At 41.6% G+C, this 15001-nt stretch overlaps 1 protein-coding gene across 4 annotated transcripts in view; it reads right to left on the minus strand.

Moving 5' to 3' along the window:
• The window catches only part of LOC102108079 (uncharacterized), a 32849-nt gene extending 27537 nt beyond the window's left edge, over positions 1-5312 (minus strand). Inside the window, exons 1-2 of one of the 4 annotated variants that reach the window (XM_014250543.2) lie at positions 5093-5312; positions 205-231 (exon numbers count right to left, since the gene is read on the minus strand). In XM_014250543.2, coding sequence (XP_014106018.2) covers positions 205-231; positions 5093-5193 — 128 coding nt within the window. In that variant the 5' untranslated portion in view covers positions 5194-5312. Of the gene's footprint in view, positions 1-204; positions 232-4898 lie in introns of all 4 variants that reach the window. The other 3 variants (XM_014250541.2, XM_005520819.3, XM_014250542.2) reach the window with 3 other exon arrangements.
• Positions 5313-15001: the final 9689 nt, after the last annotated feature.

The raw sequence follows: 15001 nt of genomic DNA on the forward strand, positions 1-15001 counted from the left end.
CCAGCAGTATAAAGCACTGTTCCTTTCAAATGGAGCTTTTCCTTTTTTGGAGTTTGTCAAAAGTTTTCATTAAAAGGTCTGTTTATTTCCAGACATAAAACAAATACCCAGCTGGCAAGCTTTATTACATGGTTATAAATTACAACATTTTACCTTTAAAGTTATTAGTAAAAGCAAACACGAAAATACGGTTTATAAACCTACTTTTTCAAGAACAGCTGCTCAGCATAACTGGAAAAAAAAGAGAAGATCCATATGCAGACATTCCATAAACAATTAAGGCATGGGAAAAAATATATTTTTTTTAAGTAGATAGCTTTACATATTTTAAAATCTTAAAGTCAATGCAAAGACAGTGTGTACCAAAATGTACTCCTACAATAATAAAAAGCAACAATCTGGAATGAATAATTTTTCTATTTCCAGTTTGGTTTTTTGAACATACTGATAATATTCATCAATAATAATAAAATTCATTAAGGAAAAAAATTCAGAAATAATAACATTAACAAACTAAGAAAATAATAAAACCAGCAAAAATAATTTTGGGAAGATAAAAGGCAATAGTTCATACTACACCTAAAGACCAGAACTGTTGCCTTTGTTAGACAGAGAAGTATCCAGGTGTGCAGTGATGGACAGTTACACATCCCTGTTATGAAGCACGTTCAGATTGCCTCCCTCAGGACCCAGGAAACAGACTAAACAGATTAAACTGATGCACTGGATGCCCTCAGCTTCTAAAACTAAAGGAGCAAAATCTGCAAAATCACACATGTCCAGAGAATAGCAAATTGTGCAAAACTAGCCACCATTCTGCCCAGCATAAATGTTAAAGGGAGATGGTATGAAAGAATCAGGTAGAAAATTTGAAATTTCCCTTTTTAGAGAAATTAATCAGCTCACAGACCTCATTGCCAGAGGACTCCATGAGGAACAACAACCTAAATGGGCTTCTAAAAAATTGCACAAATAAATGGAAGTAGTGACCAATACACACATCATTCAAGAATTAATCTGTGATTCAGGAAGCCCCTGTGCACTTGGCAAACTCCATGGAAGCATATGAGAGAAAATGTCTTAGGTGGCTTTTATTTTCCTCCCAGCTCTGTCACTGGCTAGCTCTAGAGAGAGGACACAGAGGAGGACTGCTCTTTGGCCTGACCCAGTGTTGCCATTTTGAATGCAGATGTACCCAATGTCAGCAGCTGGCCCATTTGGCAGCTTTTACACTTTAAAAATGAGTCACAGCAACATGTTTTGAGGCAGACATGAAGCTGGAATCATGGATATACATTCCCATGTATGGTTTAAAGACAGAAATTCAAGTGTCACAAAAGGAAACTAATTTTAATATGACTGAAAACTCAGCCTTTCTTTGTCATTTCTAGCTTTTGTCATCTGCATTCACAATTAAGAGGGACTGTTACAAAATGTGCAAGCATAAAAATTTTCTTAAGCAAGGATGTTTTTGATGTTTGATGTTCATATATTTTCAAACCTAATCAACAAGAAGGAAGATTTAATCCATGAAACAGCAGCTAACAAACTCCAAGTGATGTTCATGTGCTAGGAAAGCAAATTAGTTGTTGGTAGAATTGCCTCAGTAATGTTTAGGGCTTGACATACTTCAGTGATCTCAGACCTCATATGAGGTTAACAAAGCTTGGGGAGAAGGATGTACCACTGACAGTGGACACAAAAAATGCAGAATGTCCCAAGGACATTTGGTAGAATTTCCAAGACAAAGGAGAAACTAACAAAGCCAACTCAGCAGCAGTGCTGCAATTAGCTCTGATGGGGTAAAAGGTAGTTCTGGCAGATGCAGACTGTGACCACCAACCCAAGAAACCACTGACCCAAAAGAAGAGAAAGACTGAGCATGAGAACTAATTAGCATGAGGAACAAGAGAATCATCAACCAATAGAAGATAAAATACTAATTAATAAGAGAACTTGTAGCAAATGAAAGCTAATTCCTTTGCTTGTTATAATGCATAGATAATAAAAAGCATTGATAGTTGGTGTGCTTGATTTGTGGAATCCACAGAGCACCCAGGCTTGTGCAGCTCTCAAGTATAATGACTGGCTCTCTCAGCATGTAATTATTGGCTTGTTGCACACCAGGTAAGGAATCTGATTATTGTGGATAACAACAGTATGGCACAAGTTCTGTGGAATGCTTCAGCATGCTTATAGGCCTGTGCCATGACAAAAAGTTCCAACTCCAATGCCCAGCTTGGGCTGAACAGTCACAAAATGTTAAGCTTGAATAACACTTCAAACTCATATGCATGTGTTCTCTACATTTAGATTTTAGTTTTGTCCTTTTTTAATGTTTTGGTTGTAGGCGTTTCTTAAGCTCATACCTATATGCTGCCATCATCTTCAGGCTCCCTGAAGACTTTCCTGGAGCACACTGACTAAGAGACACCGGTAAGATCCAGTTTTAGACGTATTTATCATTTGCTTTCAGGTAACTGGGCTCAGATTTTATGCCTGCAAGTTCAGAATACTTATTAAAGCAAAAGGTGACCCCTTTAAAGTCACTTCTGCCTCTCTCTTGAGCAGAGATGGGTCATGTACAGGGGGCAAGGCAGGGGGAGCAGCCTGCTGCAGGAAGCAGTCTGCTTGGTTTATGACTGCAATGTGACTGGGGCTGGGATCACCTCTTACAGGAGTGAGAAAGACGCAGTCCCAGGATATGACAGAGAGGGCCCTTTCCCTCATCCAAATCCCTTTTACCCAGAACCTCTCCGGCTCCATTAATCCTTCTAATTCCATGTCCCAGAGCTGTCTCCTCTGACCCTTCTCACTGCCTGAGCCTCCCAGACCCCTCTGATACTTTCCTCATTTGTTGCAATCCCCTTTCCCAGTAGCTCCTAAACATTCCTGTTCCATCTCAACTCCTACCTTTTTACCCATCCCCAAATACACCAAAATACTGCAATAGCAGCAATTCTTTAAAGCATCTCAGTAACTTGTGCAAGTGGGACTTTATGGAAGAAAAATGGTAGAAAAATAGAGGCTTGCTGAGATAAAAGTGTCAAGAAGGATCACAACAAATGTCATCTTCACTACCAGGAATTCTGGGTTATGCACTCAACAGTGTCTGAGTGCCCTGCACACCACTACAGGGTGACAAGTAAACTCCTGCAGGTACAGGGAAGGAACATAAGATCTCTGACAATAAATTTAAAACAGATCAAAGACAACACTGCATTCTAAACATGGCTGTCTTGAATTATCATTATTTTGTATAATACTAGTACTTGGAAATACCCATCCGAGACTGTATTGCTCCAACTAGTGTCACATACAGGATGGAAATATAAAATGCATGTCTGACATTTATATCCCTAAACCCTATGCAAACTGATTGTTCCTAAGTCACACAGGAATCACCAACACCTTCCCCTAAACAGAAAGACAAGTTCAGCAAATATTAGCTCAACTTCATTGATGGAATCTGGGACACAGACCCAGTGACTTGCCTAAGACTTCCGCAGGGCTATTTATCAGAGTGTCTTAAAGACAAAGAGATCAGGGCTTAGCAACCATCCTGGATGAGAAAAGTGCAAGCACTGTGACCATCCAGCATAGATAGGTACATAATAACCAAGCCTTGAGACTGAGCAGGCCTTTATCACCACATACAGGTCTGACAAACCTGTGGGACGCTGCACCAGCAGCACACTGAAAGAAAGCTCAAGCTCATGGAGGAGAGAACCAAGCTGTATTATCACCTCTGATTATATCTCTCCTTACTTTAAATAAGTCAGATTTACCAGAGGCTGAGCCTGGCACTATATGTGCCTTCATCTGTGGCCTGATCTATTGCCATTCTCCTGTACACATTGTGCACATGTCATCGCTTACTGCTGCCAGTGACAACTGCGTGTCAGCTGCTGAAGAGAAAACACTAGAAAAAGCAATCTGAAAGCAAGAAGAATTCACAAGGTCACCCATCATGGAAATGCTGAAGCAGAGGTAACTAACTGTCCCTCAAACAGACCCACCCCTCTCAAAAGTTCTTTAAAGATATTTACAGCTGTGAATGTCATATGATCACTACCCAACACTGCACAGAATCTGACAGCTAAAACTCTTCAAGCAATTTAACTTTTTCCTAAGTTGAAAGTACTCTGAGTCTACAGGTTTTCTGGTGACTAACACATCTCCATAATTCACTTCCAATTAGGATCGAATAACAACTCAAAATAGAGGAAAGAGTGATCCTGTGCTGAAAGGAAATTCACAGTGCACTGCAGAACAGGTCATACCACAGGTGACTTTGGGCAAGTTCTTTTTGCAGGCCTACTGAAACAATTTATGTCTTAAATGTGACAAGGAGATGTAGGAAATGAGAATTGCTCCTTGTTTGTACCACATCTGTCAAAACCAGAGCGTGATCTCAATAGTGGTGTCCAAATAATAAAACTGAGGGAGAAACAAACTATGGAAAAGGTTAAGAATGAGGTTGCACAACACCACCATGCCATGTGTGTGCACAGCTCATGCTACACAAGGACACTAGATGACTCTTAAATTCCATCTGCACCATCTAAGTCTGAAAACAGGAATTTAAGATTACCATAACAAAGACAACCACAGAGCTGTAATAACAGGATCTGACATGGGCTATCCCAAGATAAATTTTCAGCAGTCCATTGGCCTGTCCAGGGTTATTTCTGATACCGTACTCATGAAGAAATAAAAAAGCTGATCTCTGCAGGCTAAAAATACTCAAATCTCCACCACTTCCAGTGGATAACTCCAAGAGCAACTCACACCCACAGAACCCTGGGAGATTATGGAAAATTACAAACAGTTTCCTGGATTTTTTTGTTTGGTTTGATATTTTTAAGAAAGTAAGGAAAGGAAAAAGAAAGCATTACCTATACAGCACAGCGACTAAATAAACAACGAGGTGAAGCAAAACTCCAACTACGACACCATAAGGAGGCAGGAGGGGTCCAGGGGTTGTCATGTCCGTGGGCCGGGCCCTGGGTGGACCCCAAGGGCTGACCATGACCCCTGAGGAGGATAAAGGAGCACTCTAGCTCTAAGTCAGACAGCAATATTCTCCAACCTTTGCCAGAAAGGATCGTAGTCTTCGTCTTCCCTGTAGCAGTCCCTGGGACTTCTGTTTTTTAAGACTCTGAAGTAGATAAACTGGGCTGCAAAATTCATTGTAACTCCTGGTGCAAAGCAAAGCTGGGAGACGGCTGGCAGGGGACACACTTGCCTGTGAGAAGTGTCAGCCCTGCACTGCCTGGGTGGGAAATAGCAGGAGATGTGCTGTAAGCAGCTCTCAGCACTAGCTGGGGGGGAAGTGCCTTTGAAAGAGATGGCTGCTGCTATTTAAAGAGATTATTTCAGAGCCCAACCTGTCCTTGTCAATTTGAGTCAGGGCCTGGATTATGCTTGGGTGACGCTCTGTTAGCAGGACACTTGAAGCTTTAGATACTTACTGCTTAGCTGTGGAGCATGATCCCGACCGGCTGCAGGGCCCAGCACTGAGCAGCGGGGCCCTGGTGGCAGAGCAGGAAAGGGATGCCAGGTTTGGGGTGATTGAGTCTCTGCAGGGATCCTTTAAGGCAGCACCAGAGGACACAGGTCCTCATGACTGAGGCACAGAGGAGACAGCTCTGCTTGTCCGGGTCTTCTCTTGGCACAAGTCCCTGGAGAAGAAAAATACAGGTATCTAGATCATAAAGGAAAGAAAAGGCCATCTAGGGGAGGGACTGCAGCAACAGTTAACTACATCTATATAGATATCTGTTATAACTATTTATATATATATGGGGATTATATATCTATATAGAATGTATGTATATACATATATATAGAGATACATCTATATATACACATATATAGAGAGATATAGATAGATGATATAGATGATATAAATTAGATATAGATATAGATATAGATATAGATAGATAGATATAGAATCTCCATCTAAATCTGTCTCTCTTTGCCCTGAGAGAGCACTAGCAAAGGCAGAGTCACAGTTTCAGACACTGAATGGCTGTGCAGCAGGGATGGGCAGAGGTCCTTTTGTGGCACCCCTCCTCTCAAATATATTCCTGATGGAATGCAGTCTCCAGGCAGCCTGGAGATGAACCAGGTATCCATTTCCAGGTATCAGTGGTCCCTCAGTACCCTCTGATTTCTACTGAGAGCATACAGAGTCTTAATCTCCAAGACAGAGAACAGACATGTCATAGAATCTAACCCAAGCTGTGACCTAACTCTCCCCACAGGATATCATGAGAAACACTATAATCTGATTATATGGGAGAGTCAGAATAAATGATCAAACAGTCTTCTGGGATCTCTGGAAAGTCTGAGCTGTGCTGGTGGAGCCTTCCACTGGTGCGGCAGGCAGGCCCACGTTCTCCTGACTTCATCAGTATTGATGCTCCAGATTCACCATTTTTTCCAGTTTCTCCTACACAAACCTCTTTTATTCTTCCTTTTCCAGGTGGTGGATGTGCAGGTTGTGGTGGTGCCATGTGCTACAAGTGGCCACAGCCCAGCAGCATGCTGCTGCCAGGAGAGATGAGGAAAAATGCACTCAGCTGCTGCCAACACTTGCAGCCCTGTGGCCAAGTTATGTTCAGGCCAACATCACTGGTGCCTTGAAGTACAGAGGAAGGCAAGGGGAGTTCCTATTTATTCACAACACATCTGAACTGCAATGGTGGGTAGTATGGAACTTCAAAGCAGTGAAAATGGCAATTCCTTTGGATTTTGGATATCTGAGGGTCCAGACCGATGCGCTCAAGCCTTGATATCAATTCAGTTCCTCATAACCAAGGCTCTGATCTGCGATTGACACTTGTAGACCACGCTGCATGGATAAAAGGACTTCTGGGACCATTTTGTCAAGAAGCTGGAAAAAAATTCACCAAGCTGTTGCATGACAGAAGCACCTGAAGTGCTGAATTGCTATCCCTGTAAAACACTCCGAAACAAGCAGCCAGCCATAGAGAAATGATCTTTGGGAATTTCTGCTGCAGATTTCCACCCATGTCAAGCATTCTTTCAGAGCTCTTGTCACTTCCAAACCTCTTCACAGTGCTTTAAAGAAGACCACAATTACCACAGGAAGGAAAAACTCACTTTCAGCTTTGATTTTTTTCCTTTTATAAGGGTGAAAGGAAGGGATAAGTAAGATACAATTGCATTGCTGGTACACAATCTAACACGATTGCTGAGAAACTGTCAAGGACAACACTAAGTTACAGGTCACCTCAGATGACATTTCTTTTCAAATCTCGAGTTTCTTACTTCCTTCCCAGCTGCTCTTTGATGGGTCCTAAGGGAAGGAAGCCAATGCCTCAGTGCTCTATAGCTTTCCAAAGGTTTCATTTACAGCTTCCATGCTGCCACCACTCACGCTTTGTGTGTTTGTGCAAGGAAATCATCATTCCTATCTGCCCAGCTTTAGGCTGGGACCTCAGTAAAACCAGACCTGGTCAGAGTCACTGTGTACATCTGAAATGGCAGTTATTGGGAAGTGTTTTTATCCACATCATAATAAAATATTATCTTGTACTTAGATAATTTTGAATCCAAAGAAAGAAATGAACCAGACAGTTTAATCAACAGACAGAACTGAAATTCAGTGCTTGTGTGGTGGTGTGTAAGAAAAAGCAATGATTAGGACTGGAAGGAACTGGAAAATCCAAGTCTCAGAATAACAGTTTTACACTCAACAGGTCATATATAACTGCCAGCCTTCCTCCCTCAGTGCCTGGCGCAAAACCCATTAAAAATAGCATAATGTGGAGAGTAACAGCTGCTTCTTTTTCTAGAAAACCTTTTAAACAAGGTTATGATGCACTTTTCCTGAACTAAAAAAATAAAATAGAACCATTTTGCTGTCAGAAAGGAAAACAATGCTTCATTCTCTTGTAACCAGAGAGAAGTCAGTTTGGACAGCACTGAGAAAAATAGCTATGGCCATTGTAAATAAGGACTTTATTGAATTACAGGACTTGAAAGATTGTTTTGAAGGGTTAGCCAAGCTTTTCCCTACACTAAATAAAATTAATAACATTTCCAGCCTCAGTGAGAACAGCATGGGTGGGAAGTGATAGTCTATCCAAAGCAGAGAATTCTTTACAGAATTTGATCACTTGCAGAAGGAAAGAGGGTGGAGGCAATCTGCAGTTAAGCCAAGAAAAACAATAAAATTTTCTCAGAGAATAGCAGCTCAGAAAACCAAGATGATCATTGAGGATTATGCAACATATTGATGCAAATGTGGTGGTAAACCACTGTGATAATCAGTATGGATAAAAAAATAGACAACTCATAAAGAATTGCAAGCTAAAAAAAAAAAAAAAAGCACCAAAAAACTTCCCATTTCCTTCTAATTCAAGATACTGATTTAACCACCATCTCAGATTCTTCATAAGTCAATAGTCATAAAGCAGACTGGAGTTTCAGCCCCCAGTGTTTATATTTTTATTTGTTTATATTTGTCACATAGCTGACCCACAGCAGTAAAATGTCACATTCCCATTTGCTATCTTTAGGGATCTCAGAAAAGGCTGACAAGGTAGACTGAAATCAGTGGAAACAGAAGTAGCTTCCTCAAGCTGTATTTCACAGAGCCTGAAAGAAAGGGGAGGCATCAATTCAAAGAACATATTTGCTGGACCAAGTGCCAACAAGCCTGGATGTGCTTTATCTAAAGTTATGGGACAGACTGCATCTGTCTATGTGGGACAGACTGTATCTGTTTTATGCAAATATTTTGCATAAAGGATGAGATATTTCTCAAGACAGAGACAAAAGTTTACATTATAGACCAAAAATTATCTCCTCAAAATAGTATCTATATCCATAAGAGGCCTAATACTAAGATGCTGAACCAATAGCATCAGATGAGGAAAAAATGGGGGCACAAAGCTTGTGCCTTGTTGTTACAAGAAAAATGTGCATTCTCCTCTGCTGAGACTAAATAATTGATAAGAACCAGCAAAATATTTTGTGCTGCTGTTAGTGATATTTAACTGTAACGTCTTGCTTATCTCAGTTTCAAGTGGCAGGATAACATTTCTAAAACATGCAGAGGCAGCAGATTAGCATTGCAAATGCATGAAGGGACACAGTAGTTTATTCTAAGCCACCTCACAAAATTATATTAATGAGCAAAGACTGTATCCAGTTATCTTTGAATAACATGAGATCCCTTATGTTTTCACTGGCTCCAGGGTTTTTGTCCACCTGGGTCTAAAGTGCTGGTGATGCAGTTGTGCTCACACCGAGTGGAAGTGCACTGACTGAAGCCCACACAGGGAATCACTGAAAATCTACATTTGATTGTCTGTGCAGAAAACAGCAACTGTGAGCAGCAGCTTCACTTCTGCTGTTCCAGACACATCAGACCATCATGGTGGCACCATATAATTTCAAAGTACTACTGCAATAATTTTTTCTCACTAGCGGAGATCACCAGGCATTCAAATGGCAAGTTAACATGGGCTGAAACACAATTAATTTTGGGGTTTTTTAACAGACTTAACTCCCAAAGGGGCTCTGATTTGCCACAGCCTATACACAACTCCTACACGACGCCTTCAGAGAATTAAAAGGCCTCGGGATGGGTTTGCCCCAGCAGCAGCACAGAACAGATGGTGGTTTCTGCTGAAGCAAACCAGCGCTGTCTCTCCAGCCCCTCGGCACGGTCTGATCTCCGCTTCCCCGGCAGCCCGAGCACGGAACAGGCGGGGGCTGGCACTTTGTCCGAGACACTCATCGCTGCAAATCCGCTTCCCTCCCGTCCCGCTGGGGCTAATTAAAACACTGAACTCTCGGTTGCAGTTCACGCTGTGCTGGAGATCGGCTCACCTGGGCTGCGCCCGGCGCTGCTGTGGAGGAGCGGAGAAGCCGCCGCAGCCAAAGGCGGGGCAGGAGCCGAAGCGGCCCCTGGGGTGACCCGGTGGCCAGAATTAGGTCACCTCAGTGCCACTGGGAGCCAGCTGCCAGGGCCACTCACACGTCTTTGTCAGCCCTCTCCCCACCGCCCTGCCCTTCTTCAGGGATGTCCCCCCACCCTGCCTCGCCTCCGCCTGCTCCCAGCTCTCCTTCCAGAAATCCCATCAAAGCTGGGCAATCAAGTCCCTCCCAATGGCCCCAGCAGAACACTTTGTGCACCCTGGACTGCTATCATTTCTTCTAAATTCAAACCATAGGCTTTCCCCCCATCAGCTTCTCCTCATTCACTTTTTTTAATGATAAAGAGATTACTCCAGAATTATTTATAGCATCCTGATGATTCCATTGGCTCCTGTCCTCATCTTTGATGCTTCTTATTCCGCAAACACATGCAATGAGCCCTCCATTTCCCTTCAACTTTTTTATCCTCTAATCTTGTATTTCCTCTTTTCTCAGTGTTAATGAGAAGAGACGTTAGTCACCACAAAGTCACCCCTTCATTTTTGTGCAGATGGCAAAACATCTTTTATTCAAAAAGATAAAAACAGGTAGCACTTACAGAAATGAAAATTACAGTATGACATAGATTAATATCTGCATTAAGAAAATATATTTCTGTTATTCTTACAAAGAGTTCCAGTGGTGGGTCTGTATTAAAGAACATTTGGGACAGATAATCTAAAGCATTTTACTGCATCTGGACAGAGTACTGTAACAGATCTCTTAACTTACTTTGAGCCAATTGGTCTCTTAAGGCAAGGAAGGATGTCCTAAAATCTAACATTGGAAACAGCATCCATGCTATCCCAATTTCCTACATGGATGCTGCTTCAGGTGATAATTCTTGCTCCTACTTCTTTCATCCTTAACATTAACTAAACTATGCATGCAGATACAGCAAATTAATTGCAAGTGTAGCCACCATCAGGCTCCCTCCTAAATACATATGGAACTGATTGAACTTTAACAAACTCATTAGAAAAAAATTTTAGAAAAGGGGTGGAGGACAATAGTTGAGTTCACATCTGTTTTCCAACAATTGGAGTTAATGTCCTGTCTCTAGAGTTTGTGGAGTGTGCTAATCTGTTCATTTGTTCATATGCTCACAACATTTTTCATGCCTTGGATCAACTTTTAATAGAAATTTTTCATGGGCCCTTCTCTTCCTTCTCATGGTTATTCTAATTCCCTGTGTCAACTACCACAAATTCTTCTATTAAGTAGTGGCATTATGAAAGTATTTATGTTGTCTTTTAATGCAGTTTTTCAGCTGGAATTAAAGAGGTGAGAAGCCAGTACCATATAGTAATAACTAGCTGTACTGGTGGAGAATCTTGTTGGACAGGATCCATCATATGATTAACTACACAGGCAGCAGGATGAAAAAAATTCATATGCATTCTTGTTCAGTCTCTGCCTGGAAACATGTACTGGAAGCATGTTTGAAGAAAAATTGCAGCTAAAGACGTAAGGGATCTGTAATAACAAAGGAACTACTATCACCCTGCTACAGTATTGTATATTTACTCACACACATATTTTAAAAGGAATTTTAACCAGGGATTTTTATTGCATTGGCTTTAAAATTATACACATACTGTAAATTTTCAGAGAAATGGCAGTGGAGCGATTAGCTTGGCTTCTCTCTCTGGCAAGTCATTCTTCCCCTTGCATGTCTCCATGACCTTGTGGTAATTAAGAGGAAAGGGGAGCACGCTAAGTGGCAAGCAAAAATGGTATTAATTTCCAGCTCTTTCTCTGTTTTGTTAGGAATCTCCACTCATATGGCAAACACTACCTATATTTAAAGGCTTCACACACATGGCTGATGCCTTCCTAATGGAGAAAGGAATGTAGCTGTTAAGTAACAGACCTTTGCTACACTGCTGTTTGTCATGACTCCTGTTCAGCAAGGTGCTACTCAACACATGAATAGCTTCTCAGATATTAGCAGGTTCTTCATGGAACAAAATTGTGGCTTCAGTTGCAAGTAATTATCTCATTTAATTGGTGTGGTTTGCAATACCAATCTGCTAAAGACACTAGCTGAGTAATTGTAATTTGGGAATAATCAAGCACTTCCCCCTTATTATTTTCCTGGAATATTATCCACCACAGACTCACAGGTCTATTTCCCATTTTTATCTGACGCAAACGGGTGCACGTAAAGTTACAACACCAATGGGCCACAACCTTCTGCAATAGAAAATATAGCAAATATCAGATCACCATTTATGCAATACAAGACTGGGAGTCAGAAGTCTATTCCTGAATCACTAATTGTGCTGGGAATATAGTTAAACCAGTTTTCTAAGGACAAAGGTTTCTTTTCACTAAAATGGGTGGCACACTGCATATCATATTTCATAGGGTTTCTGAGGCATGGCTAGGCTTCATAAAATGCCTGAAATCTATCAAATGAAAGGACATAACTAGTTAAAAATACAAAACAAACAACATAATTCACTAATATTCCATGTGACCCACCTTTTCCTTCAGCTCTCTGATTCAGTTTCCTCGTGGATCATTGCTCAGGAAGCTGAAGCCACAGACTGAAAACAGCCTGAAGCCATGGGATGCTTACCTAATGCTGGCAAACAGAATCCAGCCTAGTGTGCTGGCACCAAGATGACACCAGAGAGTCAATTCCTGTAGCTGACTCACTACTGGCATTAGGCGTAGCACAAAATGTATTGTTTGGAAGAAGGCTGGATCAGAGTTGTCTGCTCCATGACACACACGCTTGTTAACCTCTCCAGGGAGGGCAGAGACAGAGCTGATCTTCACAGCGCTTCACACTATGAACCATGTGATATGGGCTTTTAACTGCATCAGCGATTATGCCCCTATGAAAATAGCAGGAGAACTTGACACTTTTTGATGTTCCCTGCAAATCGAGATAATAAACAGGAGTACAAGTTGATATACAACAGACCAGAGAGGGGCTTGCATTGGCACAGAACATGGAGAACATTCAAGGCTGCAGCCATAAGACCTGAAACTCCAACTGAGGCTGCCCCATGAACAACAGAGGCATGGAGGCTCTGTGGAGACTGCCAGGAATGTGTGCTAGGAATCACTGCTAGCCAAAGCTTTAAATGGCAATGTCTACCTCATTCTAATGAAATCACCACTGCAAGAGGCCCTTCATCTGTTCACCAAACAGAAGTACTGCTGCAGAGCAAATTTCTGCTTCCCTGAGAAGCAGCCCAAAGGCTGCATACCTGCTCTGCACAGATCAGCCTCTCCAGGTAATAAAATTCTACTTCTGCATCTGTTCAACAGCTGTTCCAACCAAGCAGTCAGAAACCAAATGAATTAAGAGAGTGAAAGTAAGTGACCTCCTCCAAATGGATCATGTAACAAGTCTCAATTTACATTAGGTATTCAACAGCCTCCAAGTAGCAAGAACTTCTGGTCATGAGCAGCTGACAGAAGTTAAGCCTGTGACGAGAGCCTAAGGTACCTCCACAGCCTCTAATGGAGATGAATCTTCTCTCAGGGGCAGGTAGGCAGGCTACACCAAACCATGCACTGATTTCATCATCCACCAGGGTTAAATCCAGGATGGTGATTATACTCTTTCATTTCCTTCTCTTCAGGGTAAGGCATTTTCCTCTCACTACAAAGATTGGTTTCCTACCATATTTTTGTCTCCTGAAGTAATCTCCACTTAATTTTCTCTGTGTTTCACATAAAGTCCCAAGAGTTTGTTCAGATATATCCTTTGTCAGCCCATGCTGCAGGATTTCATGCCCAATAACAATGTGTTTTTTTCACACAGCACATATGTCCTCTGACAACTTATACCCTTTATTTAGTTCATTCCTTCTCCCTATGCACCCTGTGGGATCATTGTGCAGTTATTTATTGTTTTTGCCAAGCACTTAACTAGTCCAAGAAAGAGATACAGAAAGACTGTACCAAAAACAAACAAAAAAGCACCTCCCAAAATAGCCTTAATCCTTATGTTTGCTCTCCCTTTCACCAAACTGCCTGCTGGCATGAATTCACATCCCTATTCACTGGTATGCTTTTTTTGGCTGCCAGTATCTTGGGAACATCTCAACAGCTGGATTTTGTGCAAACCTACATTCATATGATCTCATTGTGTTCTCATATATGGCCATTTCCAAGATGAACGTGCTAAAGAATGCTTTCTCTGATGACAATCAGTTACTGACTAAATTCTCAGAGCACAAGTGTGTTTGCAACATTTTCTTTCTTCTGCTCTCACATCTTCTGTCTTCTGAAAAAACTGCTTTACAATTTAATGGGTGTGACAACACCCATATTTTTTGTACTTTAGTTGCCATTTGTCTTACCCTGCAGCTTCCTTCTGAGTATTTATAAATTACAAAAACAATCTGAGGTAATTAACCAAGATGACCAAAAATCTCAGGACAGGTAGTCCTACTGAAAAGCAGAATCCCACTTGGCAGAAATATTCCTTCTGGCTGTATTTCCCTGCAGTGGAAAAAACGACTCTCTGATTACAGAAACAACCCCTGGAGGATAATACTAGAGAAAACCCACACTATTTTGTTTAGTTCTCCATGGCTATCAGACCAGCACCTCAGTATACTCAAACATAACACAGTATGCAAAAATATGCAGCAAGTGCCTTAGAGGGCCTGAACTGTTCCAGGAGCTTGAGAGCAATTCAGGAGGAACCTCAAGGAAATGGGTAATGTAAAGGAGGTGAGTGGCCTCAGCAAAGGTGGTGTGGAATGGAAATTGCCATATTTTTTACACTGTTTCGAAGGGAAAACTGTTTCAATGAATGTTCATTGCTTTTTAGTGTGTGGCATAGAGGATGGCAGAGAGAGCTTGCAGAAATCCTCCATGAACAGTCTCCCTTTGCAATACAGAGAATGCACTGGGTGATTCTGCTTAAAGAAGGACAGAGGCAAAGGACAAACACATTCAGAAAACAGCAGCCAACTATTCATAAATATTCTTCCTCTGCTCCCCAGTCCCCTCCCTTCAAAGACAGACACCACACAAATAATGTATCACTTCAAAAATCACAGCCTCCCACATC

Source organism: Pseudopodoces humilis, chromosome 9 (assembly GCF_049639895.1).
Source record: "Pseudopodoces humilis isolate 2021_Gansu_Grassland_sample_001 chromosome 9, ASM4963989v1, whole genome shotgun sequence".
In the NCBI taxonomy this organism is placed as follows: Eukaryota; Metazoa; Chordata; class Aves; order Passeriformes; family Paridae; genus Pseudopodoces; species Pseudopodoces humilis.